Here is a 21,310-nt window from a genome sequence, read left to right on the forward strand (position 1 = left end):
TTGAATTACACCATTTAGTACATGGTCCCATTGCTCCTGAGCAGATCTGAGAAGGAATTAGTAGTTCCTCATTGCACAAGATACCTTTAAGATTAAAAATAATAATAATAATAATAACAAAAAATCTTTCTTACTTTGCACTGTGATCAATTAAAAAGTTTTCTGTATGTGTTTAGCAATAGGATCAGAAAAATGAGGAAACAGGCACTAGCATCTGATTGCCTCATCTATCTTCTTTCAAACTCTTCCCAAATGGCCCTTACAGTCATTTTCTTTTTTGTCCCACTGACTATTTATATATACAATGTGGAAAGTCTTCAGGAATGTGCTTCTTGTATAGAGCTTCAGTTTTTGATAAACTGTTGCTTCTTGGGAGAAGGAAAAATAAAATAAAATAAAAATAAATCATCTTTTATTTGGAAAATTGCCCAACCCTTCTTACTGTGTCAGAAATAGAAGTGAGGAGAGAAAGAACAGGATCAGATAATTTCTTTGCATTTTGCAATCCAAACTTTTCTCTGAGCTCTCTAACAATATTCAACATTGGAAAGGAAAAGAGTGTCCCACAACTAAGTCCACATGTCAGGAATTGGGCATTTGGAAAAAAAAAAAAAAAAAAAAAAGTAGGGGGAACTGTAAATATGAGACTTGCAGATCTCAAAATATGAGGTGTCAGTCTAGTCCTGTTAAAACATCTGCTTAGAATAGCTCACAGACTAGCTGTAGCATATCATAGAAAGGAATCATGAATATGCAATCAGAAAACAGTTTCAGAGCCTGATCACCATCTCTGTCAATTACAGCAGTCACTCTCTGTGATGCTGGCTTGTCATTTTGACAGTGATAATACCTTTACATGATGCACTGCAGATATTATGCTTCAGTTGTTTACAAATAGAGCTGTATCTTGCACTTTCACTGGAAGAGTAGGACGTTTGAAGTAAGGAAACACTCGTCATAATAATTCTCCTACCTACATCAGTCATGCATGAATGTGAAAGTTGCAACAAAGAGAATGATACTCTTCCACTGCTAAGTGACATGATAAAACATTTTAACCACTTTTAAAATACAAAAGTTCAGTCATTCTGGACTTTTGCAGCCAGCATCCAAAATCATTGTGGGGGACTTTTCAGTTCCTACTGGTCACAGAAGAACATCTTTCCCAAGCTGAGCAAGGTGCTTTTATAAACACTGCTAAAATTATAAACTAGTAAAATCAAGGGTTTACAAACAGGATAGAAGCTCTGGTTGTCAAAGTGAACATTATAAAGATGTAGAACATTATTGTATTTATAAACAGAAGTGTATATAATACTATACATTAACTATTCAATATTTCACAATAATCTAAAAGTCCACAATGTTTCTACTTTACAGAACACTGAAGAAAATTGCTGAATCATCATAATGAACATTTTTGTAGTGTTTGTTCAATAACTACTTACAAGACTGTCATATGTTTTAATAGAAAATGCATCTGTATGACCCCACTACTTACTCTGTTTGGGGTGGAGGCTGGAAAATATGAAGGCTAAGTATCTCAGCTATCAACAATTATCATGGCATAAATATCCTTCCAAATTCTAATTAAAACATAGTTTCAGAGATAAGATTGTAGCTCCTGTCAGATAATAAAAAGTAAATACAATAAAAGTTTGAGATCCTTTTTCATGTATTTGTTAGAAACTCCTGTATTTTATTTATTTATTTATTTATTTATATGGCATTTGTTGTCTTTTTGGTATTAAATCGTGCATCTTGATTATGGCTTTAGAGAGAGGCTTCCAGGAACCAAATTCATTTACTGTAGATAAAGTGCCAGGTATATTCCAGGTATTATGTTTTGAATCAGGTGCTTCGTATATTGGTCTAGTAACAATGTATTGCAGACAATATGTGTACCTATATTACCTGCATTTCAATGAGAAATGCACATCATTCCAGATATTCAGATATCCAAATATTCAAATATGCAAATATTCGAATATTCAAATATCCCAAATCCAAATATTTTTCCATTCACTTATAGATGTAGTCTCCAAAGTTAACCCCAGCGAAGTTCAGAAAGCAATTAGAACTTCTAAATAATCTTCTAAATAACTAATTTATTAACTAACTGGTAAAAGACACGAGCATTTCCCCTTAGAATTTTTAACCTCTTCTCATTCTTTTTTCATCAGCCCAGCTAAACATCAACAGTGGAGCCCAGGGAGGAAAACAAACTCAGAATGAAACACAAACTTACAAAACCTTCTGGGAGTCTCTATGGACAGTGAAAGAAATCTGCCCATATAGACCCAATGCAGAACAAATCAATTCAGTACTTGTCATCTCTACAAGTTTCTTCCATGTGGCACGAGTTGCCCTGATACCATTTTAACTATCAGCAGTCAGAAGGAAGCACAAAACCACTCTGAATGGTGGACTCCAGAGCACCAATAGTTCATGGAATTTTTCTGCATTTATTGAGGCTAAAATATTCCTGCCCACAAGGAAGCTTCTGCATCACTAGGAAGTTTCATGCTGGTGGTGCTGCCGGTACTCAGGATTCTTTGTGCCGGCACTTTTCTGCACCTGGTAAAGCAATTACTGGAAAGCCTGACACCTGTAATGTTACTGTGCCTCTCCAAAGTATCCCTTGTGCCACGACTAGGTGTGACATACGGATGGGTGGAAAGACTTGCTAGCCTCTTATTGCCCTCTCCTGGGTCAATCTGACCTGGAATTGTTAGCCGTGCGGTCAGAGCACTGCCAGCTTAAAGCACAAAGAGGCCGGTGGTGTCTGTCATGCAGCACGGGCACACAGAGGGAAGGACACCGTGCTCCTTCCAGCCTCTCTTGTCCCGAAGCAAATGAAGCGCAGAATTACGGGGCAGTGTTGCAGAGATTCAGAGGAAGCAGCACAGCGCCGATGTAGTTGTCATAGATGGCAAAATTCTTCCAAGATATGTCAAGAGGAACTTCTTTACCATGGCACTGCTCTATCAGCTGGAATAATTTTTGCATGCACTTTCCGTGGAAAACAACTCTTAAGATTACTTCAGATTCTTAAGAGTTTGTTTACCAAAGGTCATTTTCGGGCAACTTCGCATTTAATTTCTAGAGATGTAGTCATGACAAATTGGCTCAAGGAAATATTTTTTTCCAGAATTTTTCCTCTCTGTGAGGGGCTTATTACTGACCTCTTCTGGGTCAGTTTGTGCAGCTGCTTTAAGCTGTTCACACAAAGGCTTTGCACTTAAGAACTGAGAAGCAAAAAGTGATTATTTAATGCCTCGCCACACATAGAAGGGGGCTAGGATTTAACAGGCTAATAGGGGAGGTGTCAGCTTCCTCAGCACCCCCAGAGGAGCCCCAAAATGTCCTTGCTGGCAGGGAAGACATCAGGCCTGGAGAATATTCCCCAGGGAGCAGCCACATCTCCACCAGCACCAGCAGGCTGGTGAACTGATGTCCTCACCACCTGCAAAAACCCCAGGGAAGGGAAGGGAAGGGAAGGGAAGGGAAGGGAAGGGAAGGGAAGGGAAGGGAAGGGAAGGGAAGGGAAGGGAAGGGAAGGGAAGGGAAGGGAAGGGAAGGGAAGGGAAGGGAAGGGAAGGGAAGGGAAGGGAAGGGAAGGGAAGAGAACAGGAGAAGGGAAGGGAAGGGAAGGGAAGGGAAGGGAAGGGAAGGGAAGGGAAGGGAAGGGAAGGGAAGGGAAGGGAAGGGAAGGGAAGGGAAGGGAAGGGAAGGGAAGGGAAGGGAAGGGAAGGGAAGGGAAGGGAAGGGAAGGGAAGGAGCAGAAATGGAAGGAAGGGAAGGGAAGGGAAGGGAAGGGAAGGGAAGGGAAGGGAAGGGAAGGGAAGGGAAGGGAAGGGAAGGGAAGGGAAGGGAAGGGAAGGGAAGGGAAGGGAAGGGAAGGGAAGGGAAGGGAAGGGAAGGGAAGGGAAGGGAAGGGAAGGGAAGGGAAGGGAAGGGAAGGGAAGGGAAGGGAAGGGAGGGGAAGGGAAGGGAAATGGAAGGGAAGGGAAGGAAGGGAAGGGAAGGGAAGGGAAGGGAAGGGAAGGGAAGGGAAGGGAAGGGAAGGGAAGGGAAGGGAAGGGAAGGGAAGGGAAGAGACAGATAATACATTTTAGACTAATGGATGGAATTGCATTTTGTTACTGCATAATTAACTTGTGAAACTCATTGCCAAGAAATATTGCTGGGATCAGAAGCTCTGTAACACTTAAAGGCAGTCATCTGCTGGGCTGTAAGAGCACTCACCATTTTGAGAATGACAAAGGGAACAATCTGTCATCCTTTTGTCCATATCAAATCAGATCTGATGAAAGAAATAATTTTTGATGCGGTCCTGCATTTCTCCAGGAAGATCGGTTTTTACACTCCTCTGGTGCAGGTGGTAGTGCCCAGGTCTGGAAATGTGTTGCTGAGCCAGAAGGGTCATGGTCTCTACTGTGTGTAGCAGATAAACTATTGGCTCTGAAAACTTTGAGTGAGTTTCAGAAAACAGAGATATATTCTGCAAAAAATCTTAGTTGATTCACAAGGCATATCCAAATACAATTTCTCCTGCCAGTTTAAATTTTAATCTCAAAAAAGTGTAGCCTGGTAGATATTACAAGCAGGTTAACAATGAGGATTTCCAGTAACAGCGATTAGATATTTGTTAAATGTTTTTCTAGTGGTCAAAAGGCACTAGGATTTTCTTAAATAATGAAATATGTTAATTAGAATATGATTTTGTAAATATTAACTGACCATATGACAACACTTAGAGTGTGAAAAATGAAAATATTGTTACTGTTATCACTTCAAAGAGTTTCTCCCACAAACACAATGTTTTGGCCGAAATATTTGTTTCAGATTTGTCTCTGGGATGTGCATTCATCAAGCAAATGCTTCCCCATGTTGCTTAATGGCATCAAACACCTACTCAAAGAGCTTCAAAGAATGCTCTCTTCCCCCTTAGGAAACCGAAATCTCTCTAGGACCCGTCCTCAGCTCAGGTAAATTGTTTAGCTCCAGAACTGAGTGGAATCATGGCAGCTGGTACAAAACATGTCCTTTCTGAATGCTTTTGCTCCCGCCGTGCCTCCTTCACATCTATTCAGGCAAGAAAAGACCATAACTTCGCTCAGTTTGACTTCCACCACAATACAGAGGTACAGTGTGGTTGCAGCCTCAGCTCCAGAACCCGTCTGTAGCACCCTTATACACATGTGATGCTCTCATACATCAAAGCAGTGTAAAAATCCAGCTTAGCAAGGCAACAAGGAAAGCTATAGATGGTTGGAGGTAAAATCTTTGTCCTGTACCTGCTTGTAAAGAAGGGAAAAAAAAAGAAAGTGGGACCCAGGGAAAGTTTAAAGCATAGTAAAGCAAGCAAAACATAGAAGGAGATACCTACTGGCAGCATATACTTACAAAGCAGCATTAATTCAATGTGTTACAATGCCAGATGACTGATATCGAAACATTTGTCTGTACAGTCAAGGCGAAATGGTTCCAGCTGATCCACAACAATATGAAGCATAAAGAAGTATAGAAAAGGGACTTCTAGTGGTCAGAAGGAGAATATAGACCGACAGCTACTGTGGGTGTAAGTAGCCAAGCAACGAGGTCAGCTTTAACGTCCAAACATTCCCCAAGGCTTCCATTTACTCCTGTTGTCAGCAAGGCTCCATCCTGGTGCAGGACATGCAGGGCTGCTGTGGTCCCTGTGTCATTTCCATCACCAGTGCTGTACCACTTGCTAAGGCAAGGAGCACAGCTTCAGCAGAAAGTGCTTCTCAGTGGACATGACTTGAAAAGGCCAAACTTGGCAGAAGCAGAATTCTCTGCAAAACAAACCACACGGAAACTGCTGGGTTGTGCAAAGGGCTTTTTTGACCCCAAGGCTTGATAGAAATGGAGAAAAGTCAGCAAGCACAATGAGGGAGACTCCTGTCAGGGCACAAGCATATGATCTCCACAGAGATCTGAGGGACAGAGTTAACTGTGGGGAATCCAGAAGAGTCTCTCCTGGGTCAGCTTTCACTAGGGATGCACCAAAAGCCAGCAGTTGGTGTGTTTTAGGACCTGCTTTACATCTCCAGTGGTGAAACAAGAGATGACATTGCAGTTGCTAATTCAGACTGTTTACCTCATTTAATCTCCAATAAAATAATTGCTACTTGAATATAACTACAAAGAAAATTTGGCCAGTAGACAAGAGATGCCGTTTATTCCTCCCTGAACAGCTCTCATGAGGCTGATGCTGCACATCTCACATGAAAACACAACATATAAGTCCACACCGGTCCAGACCCAGGCTTTTTGCTGTTACAAGCCTGTTGTAGACCCATTGCTTTTGGGGAACAGCTAGTTCCACTCTCATGCATACAGAACAACCTTGTGCTAGGCAGGTTTAGCCCAAGATAGCAAACGCTCTGGACCAGATCCTTACTGAGACCCAGGGAGGCCTAAAAGTAATGTTAGGTGGAAGGCTAGCTTTGTCGGGGGGACAGCCTTCCTTCCTTTCCCTCAACAACAGAGGCAAGATGAAGCAAAGTCTTCCCCCACAGCTGGCACGCATGCTGACGCACAAAGACAGGTACATGTGAGTCAGAGCAGTGTTACATGAAGATAAGACACCAAATGATCCAGGAGCTGGCACTGGAGAATTATCAGTTATTTTCCTTTGTAATAGTAATTGTAATGGGGGGTGGGGTGGGGTATGAGGGTACGTATTTCCTATATCCATAATAAATCATCTTCCATGTACTACCTACACTTTCTGAAACTTACAAAGGTGTGTTTTCACTTTTCTAATTCAGGTGGAATAAAAATTTATATGTATTTCAGGGCTGCTTTTTAAACCACGTACTGATATCGCAGCAGGATATTTGTTCCCTTATTTAAATAAGAAAACAAAATGCCAGGTGCTGAAAAGAAAAAGCTTTCCACCCCCGAAATGGCATGCAGCCTGGCACCTCTGAAATGTAAGGGCTTCGGGATATGACATAGGATGACCATGTCCTCCAAGAACACTTCTCCAGTTGTATCAGAGTTGCAAACTGTTTGTATCTCTTCTCTCTGTCTAACCTTCAGACTTTACATGGGAGGCATGGGCATCCCACCTGGCAGTGACGGCCCTTCTACCCCTAACCCGGGCTGAGAAGCTGACATTTAGGGGAGCAGTTTAACACCTGGGTGAGCTTTCAGTGACCCTTCTCTCAGAAAATGTTCTGCTATTCTGACAATCTGTATTTTTGTCACTCTCTCGGCTGCAAGTCTTGCCCACGTCCCATTGTAGGTCCACCAGTGTCTGGAAGAGGAGTGAGAACTGAAAGCAAATGAACACCTCTGCTTAGAAAGAACTGCAGGCTGTAAAGAAAGGAGAAAGAGAAACATGACAGGCATGTGTGGAAAATCAGACAGAAGAGGAATACTTAATGAAAACTGTACTAATGTTTAGACTGCACAAGCTTAACTTCAAAAGAGCAGCAATCTACAGTTAAATCTATTGAATAAGCAAATTAAATCTTCACCTTCCTTGTTGACTGGTTTTCAGACCACGATATCCTAACCAATATTTATTTGCTTAGCATTCGCTGCTGAAACCAACGGTGACAATTTGGTCAGCCCAAGAAACCAAAACCAACAAATGGAAAACCATGTTCCATTCAAATTAAACTACTATAGTAATTCTTCCCCCTTTGGGTATATTTTTGCTATATTTTAATTATGCTTCCATACAAAAAATGTACCTAAAACTATTTCATATGAAGGCCACACAAAACAACATCCTAAACTAGGGCTCTTTATGGTGACAGTCTGACACATTTTTGTGACTCTCGTGACATTGGGCAGCAAAAGCTGAACAGCAGAGGCTGGCTGTGAGGCTTTTCATTCCGCATCCTCTTGCTCGCTTACATGTTCAGGAGGGAGAAGAACCAGCAAGACCATTTTCAGGTGAATTAAAACACTGTCATGGCTGCGCCGTAACAGTGCTGCAGGCCTGGGGAAGGCAGCAAAGCCACAGCTCTGCAGCCCAAAGGAAGGCCCTACAGGAGACGAGACATGATCTTCTTTCCTGGTATGGCAGAAACCTGGGGTGAGGATTTCCTCCTGACTCACAGCAGGCTGATCAGGAGCTGGAGTCTGGGCTGAGCTGGAGATGGTGCCACTGGGCTCGGCTAAGAAAACACAGAATCACAGAATCACAGAATCGTCTAGGTTGGAAGAGACCTCCAAGATCATCTAGCCCAACCTCTGTCCTAACACTGACAAGTCCTCCACTAAACCATATCACTAAGGACTACATCTAAACGTCTTTTAAAGACCTCCAGGGATGGTGACTCAACCACTTCCCTGGGCAGCCCATTCCAATACCTAACAACCCGTTCAGTAAAGAAGTTCTTCCTAATATCCAACCTAAACCTCCCCTGGCGCAACTTTAGTCCATTCCCCCTTGTCCTGCCACCAGGCACGGGGGAGAATAGATCAACCCCCACCTCTCTACAGCCTCCTTTAAGGTACCTGTAGAGAGCGATGAGGTTTCCCCTGAGCCTCCTCTTCTCCAGGCTAAACAACCCCAGCTCCCTCAGCCGCTCCTCGTAAGACTTGACACCTTGCCCTCCTTCTTCCTTGTGCTATGAGGTGTGGATTTGGAAGTCCTTATCCGTCTCTGCCGCCACTTCTCTGTTGGGGTTGGGAATGGCCTTGCTGTTTCCTTGCTCTTTCTCCTACCTCAGGAGCACCCAGAAGGCAGCACCTCAGCACCTCTCTCTTGTGGTCCAGGCCAAGCCCTAGCTGCTCGCAGGGGAGGCTTAGATACACCAGAGAGAACTGGTACTAGAGATGCACCCATCTGGGAAAAGAAGAGGTGCTGTCTGCATCAGCTGAAGTGCTCAGGTACACCAAGGCCCTGCAAACATCACTCTCTTGCTTAAACGTACAGCAATGCCAAGGTTGGAAACTTCTTGCTGAGAAATAGAACTACCAGCCTCTGTGTCACCTTCTATCATGGGACTCTCAGGCAGCCCCCACCTGCACACAGAAACACAAGGCAGCAGAAAACAACACAGTTTTCACACAGAAGCCCGAATTAATGCTATATGCTTTTAAGAACACACGGCAGAAGGAAAATTTGGCTCTTGATAAGGCCTCCAAAGACACTGCCATCTGTGTAGAGTTCTCACCGTATCTCCCATGAGCAAATACACCTGTACCTTTTGCTTTTGAAAAGAACAGCAGCAACATGAAAGACTTAATAGGGTGTTATATTAAAGGTGCTGAAAAATGATACCGTGTCAGCTTTGATGAAAATGATTCAGAGTTTCAAAGAAACTTCTAAAGAATCAAAAATGCTCTAATGTCACTAACTCACCTTACCATGAACTCACCACAAGATGGTAGCACAGACAGCATTAATCAGGAGCAGGTAGGAAATGATACCTGCCTAAGGAAAGATGTCTTATAAAGCACTGATTTGGTTTTAGGGTCGACCATGCATTTTTTATCAGTTTGCTGGCTTGACAGGCCTGCCTTTTCCTTTAATTCTTTGGACCTAGAGCAAGAGCTGTGTGATGCTTTCCCAAGATCACCACAACTGTCACTATGTTATGTGTGTAGCTTAAAAGCCAACCAAGTATGTTATTGCAAAGTGCTGGTGGAACTAAAATTACTTCATCAATTCAAAGTATCTGGAATTAGATGGAAGCATCCAAAATATCACTTCTCTCTTATGTCTGTGTCCTGGAAGAGAGGGAAGTAATTCCTTTGGAAAAATAAAATCTGCAACCCCAGGAAAGCTCAACTAAACAGATAGATTCAGAGGAAGCTTGCCAGTCACACTGGAAATTTTAGCAAGTTTCACTCCTGTTCAAAGTACACATTGCAGACATGGTTGCAATGGTGGTCCAAGGTCCCCAAGAGCACTGGAAGAGCAGGACATGTGACAGCATGTGGCAAAAATCTTAATACAAGGTCTTGCAGATTTCCTGAGGAGAAATTACCTTTAAAACTTTGAAAATTTGCCAGATGGAGTATATAGTTCTTCTGACTGGCTATTTATGTAAGGGCAGCCAGTCAATGTAATCTTTTTGGATTTCAGCAAAGCTTTCGATACTTTTCTCACAGTTTGTTCTCAGAAATGTACAGCACATAATAGGATGCAGACCTCATGGCGGCCTGCGGCTCCCTCATGAGGGGAGGAGAGGGAGCAGAGGGGCAGGCGCTGAGCTGTGCTGCCCTGGCTGCACTGGGAGCTGTCCATCATCTACAGGGCGCACTGGTGGCCAGCAATGGTAGCAGAGAGCACAATCCTGCAGACCCCGTGCCATGCTGGGCCAGAAAGGAATGTCCTAGTCCAGCAGCTGCTCAGATGCCTGGGGAACAGGACAGAAGCTTTTGTGAATGGACTGGTCAACACCATCATGTGCCTGTGCAGCGAGGAGGCCCAGAGGCTGCTGGGCCTGGAGGAGCCCCATGTCGACAGGGAGCAGGAGAACAGCCCTGTGGCCATCCTGTGTCCCCCTGGGGAGGAACTCCCACCTCCAGCCCTGGACCTGCCAGCAGTACTGCATGCAGTACATCCCCAGCACATCCCGTGCTGCTCCTCATTGGGGTACCAGCCACCCCACTGCCTCACACGTCCTCAAGGAACAGGAGGAGCCCCAACAGAACTGGGGCACATGGCAGCAACAGGTCCCTCTATTAGTGCTGGTGTCCTCACTTAGTTCCCCTTGAAAGTGACACAAGAGCTTGCAAAAGTCACTGGACGGCTTCTGTGAGATACAAAGAGTTGAGCACAGCAAGGAAGGTGCTGCCATTTCTGAGGTTTCTAAAGTTAGGAGTCCTAGCTCTTTGTTTTAAGGAAAGATATTGCAGAGCACGCAGAGGTGTGGGACATTTCTAACACCAGGTGTGTCAGAAGTACTTGGGGGGGGACTGTAGACTGTGCTGAGCCCTGACATGGACACACCTGGAGATGCACAAGGGGACAGAAATTGCGTCTCTTGCAGGGGTCACCTGGCTCCATTTTGTCGCAGGCTTAGGCAAGACGACTTCCACCAGCAATGATGCTGGATGGAGCAGCCCACACAGAGTTAGCTGGGGCCCTTCGATAGTCCCTGTGTGCTCTGTCCGGAGTCCAGGTGCCTTCTAAGGAAGAAGGCTGTGAGCGTCCCGCAGGTCTCTGCCAGGCTTCGGAGGACCCTTGCAGGACCCAGAAATCTCAAAAGTTTCTGGGCAAAGAAATCTCACTTGAAGGCCGCGTGGTGGCAACTCTGCAGCCGTTTCTTCTCTTAGCAGAGAACCTCTCTTGCCTTACGCACAGCACAGGGCAACAGGACGAATGCAGGAACCTGCCTTAAATGTGGCCCAGGGAACCATGGCTGTCAGAGTTTCAGTGCATTCAGGAGGAGTGATGATGGCCTTGGGTCCAACGCACTGCCATGGCCTATTTCCCCCGTCTGAGGGAGGGCTCACCACCTGCCCGCTGGGCTCTTTGCTGCGATCCCAGGTGGATGCAGGGGATGGAGCAGCGACAGGGGTAACCTGGTGGAGCCATGCCAAGCTGTGAGAGAAAACATCTGCCAGGCACGGACAGGAGAAAATGTCTGCCTGCCTGAAACCTCCGCTGGGTTGGCCTAGGAACAGGGAGGGGGAGAAAGGGCCACCCCTGACGTCTGCAGAGCACCTCACAGCGGTGCAGATGGACGATGGCAGTCATAAAGATGGAGCAGAACACTGGCAAATGGCTTCACCCCGCTTCAGGAAGGGGGAGACAGCTCGAGAAATAAAGCCCTTGCTTTCAGAGAGCAGCAGAAAGCAAGAAACATCCCGTGTGGGCTGTCTCAGGAAGAAGACTGGCATTAACAGCACCCTCTGGTGGCCCCAGTGCCAATGTCCTACACCCCTGGGCATCTCAGTGGTCTCAAAAGGGCCTGATTTTCGCCCGGGATGCAGCTGCTTGCTCTCAGAAACTGCCCATGCTGCACGTCCTCCTGTCTCTCTTCTGTGTCTGTGTTTTTTCTCGCTCCTGAAACAGGATGAAGCTTTGCTGAAACGTCGAGTTACTTAAAAACTATATGATTAATATCTAGATATTCATAAAACTCAAAATGTATTTCTATATTCATAAAATTCACAATTTAGTGAATAAATAGATATATATATATGCTATCCTATAAATAGTACTGGAAAATATGACCTCTTGTAAGTCTGACTACTGTTTGAGTATGGAGGGTTTTTTTGCTTTTCAGACAAACCATCCCGTTTTCAGGTGGGATAGAATTAATTTTATTCCAACTTGCACGTATGGTGTTGTGTTATAGATTTAGGATGAGAACAATGCTGATAGCACACTGAGGTTTAGTTGTTGCAGAGGAGCAACAGGGGTAACCTGGTGGGGCTGGGCCAAGCTGAGAGAAGATGTCTGCCAGACACCAACAGGAGAAAATGTCTGCCTGCCTGAAACCTCCCCTGGGTGCCTGGGCCGTTGGCCTAGTGTAGTGGGTTTACATGGCAAGGTTTCGGTAGCTGGGGGCTGCATGTGCTGGCATGTGAGAAGAATCCAGAAACTGCCCCATGTTAGATTAGAGCCAGTTTCAAACGGCTCCAAAGGGAGCTGGTCAAAGCCAAGCCAATAATTGATGATGTTTGTGCTTCTGTGTGAGTATATTTAAGAAAGGGGAAAAAAAAAAAATAAAACCCTGCTACTCAACAGCAGCTGAGAGAGAGGACTGAGAAATATGAGAGAGCCAGCCCTGCAGCCCCCAAGAGCAGTGCAGCAGGAGGGCAGGAGGTGCTCCAGGCACGCAGCAGCAGTTCCCCTGCGGCCTGTGGAGAGGCCCCTGGTGGAGCAGGCTGTCCCCCTGCAGCCCATGGGTCCCACATGGAGCAGATTTCCACGCTGCAGCCCCTGGTGGAGCAGGCTGTCCCCCTGCAGCCCATGGGTCCCACATGGAGCAGATTTCCACGCTGCAGCCCCCCCGTGGAGGAGCCCCCGGTGGAGCAGGTGGATGTGGCCTGGAGGAGGCTGCGGCCCATGGAGAGGAGCCCATGCAGGAGCAGGGGGTCTGGGGGGAGCTGCCACCCACCCGTGGGGTCCTGTGCTGGAGCAGTTTGCTCCTGGAGGATGGACCCCGTGGTACAGAGCCGTGTGGGAGCAGTTCCTGAAGAGCTGCTACCTGTGGGTGGCCCCCGCAGGCTCAGTTCAGGAAGGACGGCACCCGTGGGAGGGACCCCACGTGGAGCAGGGGCAGAGAGGGACCGTGAAGGAGTGGCGGAGACGAAGCGTCATGGACTGACCGCAGCCCACATTCCCCCTTTCCCCTGCACCAGTCAGGGGGAGGAGGTGGAAGAGGGTGGATGGAGGGAAAGTGTTTGTAGTTTGTTTCCTTTGTTTCTCACTTCTCTAGCTTGCTAGTAATAAGCAATAAATTTTACTAATCTCCCTACTCTGAGTCTGTTTTGCCCATCACAATAATTGTTGAGTGATCCCCCTGCCCTTGTCTCAACCCTTGAGCCCTTTCCATCATATTTTCTCCCCTTTTCCTTTTGAGGAGGGGGAGTGAGAAAGCAGTTGTGGTGGAGCTCGGCTGCCCAGCTGAGTAAAAGCACCACACTGAGGAACATGGAAAGGGAGACAGGGCCACCCCGACATGTGATGAGCGACCCCTGATGTGTGGTAAACCTCCTATGCTGCACGTCCTCCTTTTTCTCTTCTGTGTCTTTACGCTTTTTCTTGCTCATGAAACAGGCTGTAGCTTTGCTGAAATGTCAGGTAATTTTATGTATATATAGATAGATGCATACCCTATCCTAAACATAGGACTGATATGTATGACCTCTCATAAGTCAGATTGCTGTTAGAGCATTGATAATTTTGTAATCCATAAGTATTTGCCATGCCAGAGTATTCTTGACAGTTTTTTGGAATGTACAGTGATCCCAAAACCCTGTCTGCTGCTATCTTGCTGATGTCCTCACTTCAAATTGCCTTTCTACTACCACCAATTGCTACTGCTGTGACTTTTAAACTATTTCCTGTTCCCTGTTTCCTGGTACTGTCTGTAATAGCTCTTAAATATATATAGCTGTATATTTGCCTTATAATGGAAGTATACTTGCTAGTGGTGATTTGTTTTGATTTGCAACAAACAGGAATCTCTAGTGAACAACACCTTTGTGTCCATGTGTATCATGGAATCCTTTGAGCTCTGTTGTGATCTCTGTATGCCTGCAGGACAGGTGGCTCCCTTCCTTTTTGGATGGTGACTGTAGGTGTTTAGGCTGTCAGCCAAGGGGAAGTTACAGTATCTTGGAAGTTCTGGGCTTCTTCATGACAAGAAGTGACTTGCTACAGCCTGGAGTCTCAATTCATCGTTTGGACTTCCAGAGGGTGGAATAAAGAATGCAGACCAGCAGCAGAGTCCCCCACAGATTCTCAGCTGTTTCTCCAACCTAGTTAGAAAAGCAGAGAGGTGTTCCTCTGGTTCTTGCTGACAGTCTTTTACCTTTGTCCAATTTACCATCATTTGCCCTGCTGTGTCTACTGCAGATACTAATCCATTTTAACTGCATCCACCCCTGCCCAAGTCTGGTAATTCTGGTAAACCTGGTTCTTGCTCTAGGCATGCAGTTTTGTCTTACTGGGCTGCAGCCCAGTCCATTTGTCAAAATTAAGTGTTTTTTTCATCCAGAGTAAACAAAGCATCTAACAACTGATAAACATCTGTCCATACTGGATCATATGCCCTAACTATACCTCTAAACATCCACAACACCTTTCCTGGATCTTCCTGTAACTGCAGCGTCTGTTGCTGACACCCCATTCTATCTGCCATGCTACAGGCACATGCACACTATGCCCTGCCTTCACAGCACATGAGGTGGGCGGAGACAGTGTGAGCTCCTCTAACAGACCTGGCAGAGCACGATAAGCAGCCAGGGGTGGAGAAAGGGACGGAGAGGAAGAAACCAAGGCCATAGCAGCACAACAGGAGCACTGTCAGCATTAGCAATTGCTTGAGTTTGCAGAGACAAAACGTTTTTCCTGCCACTATTTGACTTATTTTATTTAAATTGACTATTTTGGTTCTCCATATTGTCCATATTCACCAACAGACCAGCTAGGTCAGGAAACTGGTCCTCTAATAATAATCACAAAAAGTTTAGGTGATGGACATTAAAACTGCCAACTTGTGTCCACCTTTGTTCTGCAGCACCAAATGTGGTTGTAGCAGGCCAAGATGTTTGACACAGTTCCACTGCCTGTCTCTTAGATAACCCCATAGGTGCCACCAGTTTTATTACAGGTTTTTGAAACCTTCACTAGTGGAGTACCCCTCACTATACCTTGTCCCATTTCCAAATTTCAGGATTTATGTGGAATTACAGTAATTTCAATTTGCCACCATGTCATCTCTTTACAGTCAGCCCTGGTGCCCCATGAGAGCCAGAAAACAGGTGAACTCACCCAGCCCCAAAGACTGATCTTCTTCAATAATTAACTTCACAACCTCTGCAAAAATCTCCCATTCTCTGGACAGGACAGGACAGCACCTTTGAAAGTGTGGAAAGCCTTACAAACTGTGGTGTCATCTTGTTAATCCAGAATGGTAATGAAATCTCCGTGCATTGCACATAATGGAGCCTGAAACATATTTTCAGTACCATGCTAAAATGAATCATGTTAGGATTTAGGTACTAAGCTGGAGTTTATCATGCAGTCAGATGCCTCATCGCCATCTTTGCAGACACAACCAACTAGCAATTGACCTGGAGGATCCATATCTGCCAGGCCAAGGCGTACTGGGTGTATGTGTCAAGGTTTTGGTTATGGTGGGGCTGCAGGAGCTGCCCCATGCCAGACAGAGAGTTCTATCTGACTCCAATGCACCTGCTACTGCCCAAAGATGGGTCCAGCAGAAACGATGATGGTACCTCAAGGGAAAACTTTTAAGAAAGGGTAAAAAACACTGTGTAGTAGCTTGGAGATGATTAATAAAAATCAGAGAGAGCCAGCCCTGCAGCCCCCAAGAGCAGTGCAGCAGGAGGGCAGGAGGTGCTCCAGGCACGCAGCAGCAGCTCCCCTGCGGCCTGTGGAGAGGCCCCTAGTGGAGCAGGCTGTCCCCCTGCAGCCCATGGGTCCCACATGGAGCAGATCTCCACGCTGCAGCCCGTGGAGGAGCCCCCGGTGGAGCAGGTGGATGTGGCCTGGAGGAGGCTGCGGCCCATGGAGAGCCCCCGCAGGAGCTGCAGCCCGTGCAGAAGCAGGTTTCCTGGCAGGAGCTGCCGCCCATGGAGAACGCACACTGGATCGCCATGTTCCCAAAGGACTGCACCCTGTGGGAAGGACATATGCTGGAGCAGGTCTTGAAGTGGGTCGTGTTGGAGCAAAGAGAAAGCATGAGGAGGAAGGAGCTGTAAAGACAAAAATCATTACAGACTGACTTCAACCTCCAATCACCATCCCCCTGCACTACTTGGGGGGAAGGAGGTAGAATGATCAGGAATGAAGTTGAGCCTGTGGAGAGTGGGAGTTAGGGAAGGTGGTGGTTTCAGTTTTTTGTTATTCACTATCCTACTCTATTTTTAACTGAGAGTAAATTAAGTTAATCTTCCCCAAGCTGAGGCTGTTTTGCCCATGACAGTAACTGGCAAGTGATCTCCCTGTCTTTATCTCAACCCAGGAACTCTCCCATGCTATTTTCTCACGCTGTCCTATTGAGAAGGGGATGTGAGACAGCAGCTGGTGGGCCTCTGGAAGCCAGCCAAGGCCAAATCCACCACACAGGAAGGCCGTTACAAAGAAGAGACAGAAGGCAACTTCGTATCAGCAGCGGGGAACTACTCCTGTGCCCAGCCCAGAGACCATGACCCCGCCTGGCCCCATGCACTGTACATACACACAGCAGGACACGTATTGTGAAGGGAGCTGGGGGAGATGCTTAATGCAGCAAGCTCAGGAGGAGCTACAGACAGCTATAACCCCAGGCTCTTCTAGGGTTGCACAGCAATAGGATGCAAGGCAGTAGACGCAGGCTGCAACAAGAGAAATACAAAAAGGACATTTGAAACAACAACAGCAACAAATCCCAAGGAAATACTCGGACATTAGAAGAGGTATCACAGAGAGGCTGTGCGATCTCCAGTTTGGGGAACATTCAAAACTGCACAGACCCTGAGCAATCTGACCAAAGGTGTTTCTGCTTTCAGTGAGGGCTAGGATCTGACAACCTCCCAACCTGGAGTACCACCAACAGCACAAATGTTGGATGGTTTGTAAACCCAAAACTGAAAGAGAAATGTTCTGCTGGCAAAGTACACAGTCTATGTATTTAAATTCTTTATAAAAAAAAAAAAAAGTCTTATTGCTTTATTCAGATTTTGACATAACTCAATTTATGTTACTGGAAGTGTTGTTCAAGATCTATGTAGAAATTGCCAACTGCTTTTCAGCAGAGATCAGCTTAAACCCCACAAATCAAAATACAACACATCAAGAAACATTTTTTTATGAACTAAGCAATTTTTCCAAGGTACAAGAAGAGCAATCCCCATAAAATGTATTTTCTGTCTTTTGGTATGCTTTTGTTGTGTGTTTTGTTCTTAAACACAGCTTTGAAATAACTCTGTGGATATATTTTACATACCATGAGAAAATACGATGGCTTTATGAAATTATAGCTTTCGAGCAGTCCTTTGAGAAACCCCAGAAGTTACATACTAACAATGCTCTATCTTCTCCAGTGTAAAAGTGCATACACATTCAAGGGGTTTCCACAGTTCCCAAATGTCTTTTAACACACAAGTCACATCACGTGCTTTGTTCTCAAGGATGAAAAAAAGTTATTAAATTCAAAATTTTAAGAATTATTCAGTGTAAAATATGCTACATGTTTTTTTCCGGGGACTCAGACCAACAGGATCTGTTGACAAGTCTCTTTGGCAGCCGTAGTATCAACGGTGGTCTCTCTGGACACTCTAGTAAGGAAGACCGGGGTAAAGACAGTTGACTGGAAGGTGTTGCTTGTGCTCCTTGACCACGGCTAATTACAGTTTCTGTGTGAGTGGTGTTGCTGCTTGTCGTATCTGCTACCAGACTCTTCCCAGCTGCTTCTTGAGGCTCAGCATCAGCATTTCTCATGTCAATGTCACCATCGAAATCTCTTCTTCCAGTAGGAATACTGTATTTTTTGGCTGCTTCTCCAGTTTCCTCGCTCACTCTGTAAACATCTTCACAACCTGTCGTTCCCGGAAGAGATGATGGAGACTCATTTTCCCTCTCATTTAACCTGGTTGCGCCTGTCCAAGTAACGCTGCTGTCACATTCAGTACTTTCTGGCTCCTTGCCACTGTCACTATCAATTGTAATCACCACTGGAGAGGAATGTACGTGATGTTTCCGGTGTTTCTTCTTATGCTTTTTCTTCTTCTTTTTCGTGTGCTTTGTCGGGTCTGTCACTTTTCCTTCATAGACTATCTCCACACTTGGGCTTCTCATTTTCTTCCTCTTTTTCTTATGCTTTGTCTCACTACTTGCTTGATTGTCTGAAAGGCTATCTTCGTTTTTGTAGCAGTCGCTGAATTTTGAGAAATTTTTCTTGTGGTCGTTTTCTCTCTCTAGACTTGTGCTCTCCTTCACTGCACTCTCCAAGTGCCGAGTTTTGTACTTCCTTTTCCCACCGGGCTTTTCGCTTTTCGTTCTGTCAGCCCCTCCAGACGGGGTCCCTGACCTATTGCTTGATCGACTCCTTGATCTGCGTCGTTCATAATAGTAATAATGTCTCTCATGTAGTCCCTTCTGGCTGTGCGGATCTGTCTTTTCAGTAAAAGACTGTAACCTGTACTCCGGACTAGCAGACTGCCTTGAACAGTGAGCACTGGACTGAGTCCTCCTCCTGCAGGAGGAGCCCTCTCCAAGTGTCTTTCGACTATAGAAAGCATAACCCCGGTGGTATCTACTTTGGTAACTGTCTCTTACATGACATTGGTCACTGTCTCTGCTCCTCGATCTCCTTTTGCCATGGCCTTTGCTACGCGATCGTGATCTGCTTACTTCCCTGGATGTAGTGCTCTCACGACTAAGGGAGCCTCTCTGGCTTTTTTGGGAGACACTAGTGTCAGGAGATCTCGACCTCCTCCTGCTTCTTTTGCTCCTGTGTTTGCTGCTCTCTCTGCTTCTTGATCGCCTCTTTTGAAGCTGGCGTTTGCTGTGATGCTCCCTCCTAGACTGATGGTCATGACTGCCTTGACTGTTCTGTGAACAGGACTGCGGACTCCTGGACTTTCTCCTTCTGGACAATCTGTGATTGCAAGGGGAGCACATCATGTCCCTCTCTGAAGAGGGGCTCCAGATCGAGTCCTGTGGAGACAGAGCTTTTGCTTTACCTTTGTTTTTCTCCTCATCCTTCAACTCTGTTTTCTCGACTGCAGGGGATAAGGAGCTCCTACAGCTTCCTACATTCTCTTTATACACAGGGGAGCGTGGTGATGAGCTCCTGCTTTGTTCGCTGTCACTCCAGCTACGACACTGGACTGACTGCTGTTTTTTCACATCCTCCCTTTTCTCCTCCCTGATGGACTCCTCAGAGTCTGAGGACAGCTCAACCAGTTCTGGTGTCCTCTCAGCTAGTGGCTTAACATACCCAACAATAACACAATTGTCCAAAGAAGAGTCACTGTCATTTGAGTCAGCATTTGCCTGTAACTGAGTCTGTCGTTCGGTTCTCTTTGCAGCGGAGTCTTCATCAGAACTTTCTGATGTCTCCAGAGGAGAAGCCATGTTTGTACGGACCTCATCTGAAATGGAATAGGAAGGCCCTGGAGTTTCATCATCCCAGGGGGCCTGGCCAATACCAGTCATGGATGAACGGTGGTCTGGCCCGTGAGAATCTACCTCATCGGGAGATATAGTAATGATTGACGACTCTGAGTGGCTTCCTTCATCATACGACGGTGCAGGACAGTCATAATTGGCATGGTGATCGTATGCTTCTAAGTTAAATGGACAACGGGCAAAACTGATGAATTCATGGAGGAAGTGTTCGGTCCGATTCAGCAAAAATGGCTTCAAACTATCAGCGAAGGCCTGACTCTCCAGATCGTACCTGGTGATATTCCTGACAATGACATGGTGCACAATGGTAGCCAGAGACCCGTGGGAACCGAACAAGACCAGAAGCTCTCGCCTCAGCCAGGGAACCAACCTGTGAAGGCAAGCGGCGTTGTGGAGGAAAAACTCTGCTGAAATGTCTCGGTAGCGGCCGCCGTCCTGAATGCTACGGACACGCATCCCCGTGCGGTACAGGGCCCTGCGGAAGCTGATCATCTCCTCCTCCGGAATCTGCCCCACATATCTGCCCTCTGCACTGGCCTGTCTCCTCAAGGCCAGCCTCCTTATCATCTGCTGAATCTCCCCATCACTCTGCTGAACCAGCTGGCTTGACAACCCTTCGAACAAAATCCCATTATCCGGAGGGGACACTGTCCTTAGAGATGAGGAACTGCCTTGGTGGTAAGAGGAGGCGTTGTGTTCCCTTGTTAAGGTGGTCCGGTAACGAAACCTCTGGCCATCAGGGCTGGCAAAAGAGCCATTTTCCGTAGGCCTGAGTATGTATTCCTCAAAGTCATCCTCAGCACGAACCGTATGGAAAATGGAAAAGAAGGGCTGTTTGCAGAGAGGGCATTCTGCTTTGTTCTTCGACCACTCCTGGACGCAACGGAAACAGAACCTGTGCAAGCAACGATCTAGATAGGCGACATTGTCAAATCTGTCCAAGCAAATGGGGCACTTGGAGTCAGGGGACGCATCCGTTGGCATGGTCTGGTGCAGCTTGCTGGTGCTGGCTTTTGGCAGGAAATTGCTATCCCCTGGGAACTCCTTGGCGGCGGGGGCTGCGCTCTAGAAAAGGAGGAGACAAAGGGGTCAGCGAGGACAGACGGCGCACCGGGCACGGGAACTGACAACAGGTGCTCGTGAGCCTCGGGCTGCCCGAACAAAGGGGCTCCCGGTGACGGGGGGGCACCGCCACCGGACGGACAGACGGACGGACGGACGGACAGACGGAGGGTCCAGGCCCGCACTCACCGCCGCCGAGGCCTCGCTCCGGGCCCGGCCCGGCTCCGCGGCCGCCTTCCCCCTGTGCCGAGCACGGCAGCGGCCGAAGCCATTCCCGTTCCCGGTCCCGTCCCCAGCGCGTTCCCGGTCCCGGTCTCGGTCCCGGTCGCGGTCCCGGTTCCGGCGCTCCTCCCGCACCGGGCGGCGGCGGCCGCGCTCCGCCAGGCCCCGCCGCGGCTCCGACATCGGCGGCGGAAGTGCCGTTGCCACGGA

General features: G+C 46.7%; 1 protein-coding gene across 1 annotated transcript; it reads right to left on the minus strand.

Annotated features, from left to right (window-relative positions):
• Positions 1 to 17,356: 17,356 nt before the first annotated feature.
• LOC121061876 (E3 ubiquitin-protein ligase Topors-like) lies at positions 17,357 to 21,298 on the minus strand. Its single transcript, XM_040541305.1, has 2 exons — positions 21,068 to 21,298; positions 17,357 to 20,881 (listed from the first exon to the last, which is right to left on the minus strand). Exons 1-2 carry the CDS (start codon positions 21,281 to 21,283, stop codon positions 17,870 to 17,872), a joined length of 3,228 nt encoding a protein of 1,075 aa, XP_040397239.1. The 5' UTR covers positions 21,284 to 21,298; the 3' UTR covers positions 17,357 to 17,869.
• Positions 21,299 to 21,310: the final 12 nt, after the last annotated feature.

Source organism: Cygnus olor, chromosome Z (assembly GCF_009769625.2).
Source record: "Cygnus olor isolate bCygOlo1 chromosome Z, bCygOlo1.pri.v2, whole genome shotgun sequence".
Lineage (NCBI taxonomy): Eukaryota > Metazoa > Chordata > Aves > Anseriformes > Anatidae > Cygnus > Cygnus olor.

What these genes read in the sequence shown, in the direction of transcription:
- LOC121061876 (XM_040541305.1), bottom strand. Translation starts at nt 21,283, where the DNA reads ATGTCGGAGCCGCGGCGGGGCCTGGCGGAGCGCGGCCGCCGCCGCCCG. An exon ending in GGAGCGAGGCCTCGGCGGCG is followed by an intron (nt 20,882 to 21,067) that starts GTGAGTGCGGGC and finishes CTCCTTTTCTAG; the next exon opens with AGCGCAGCCCCCGCCGCCAA.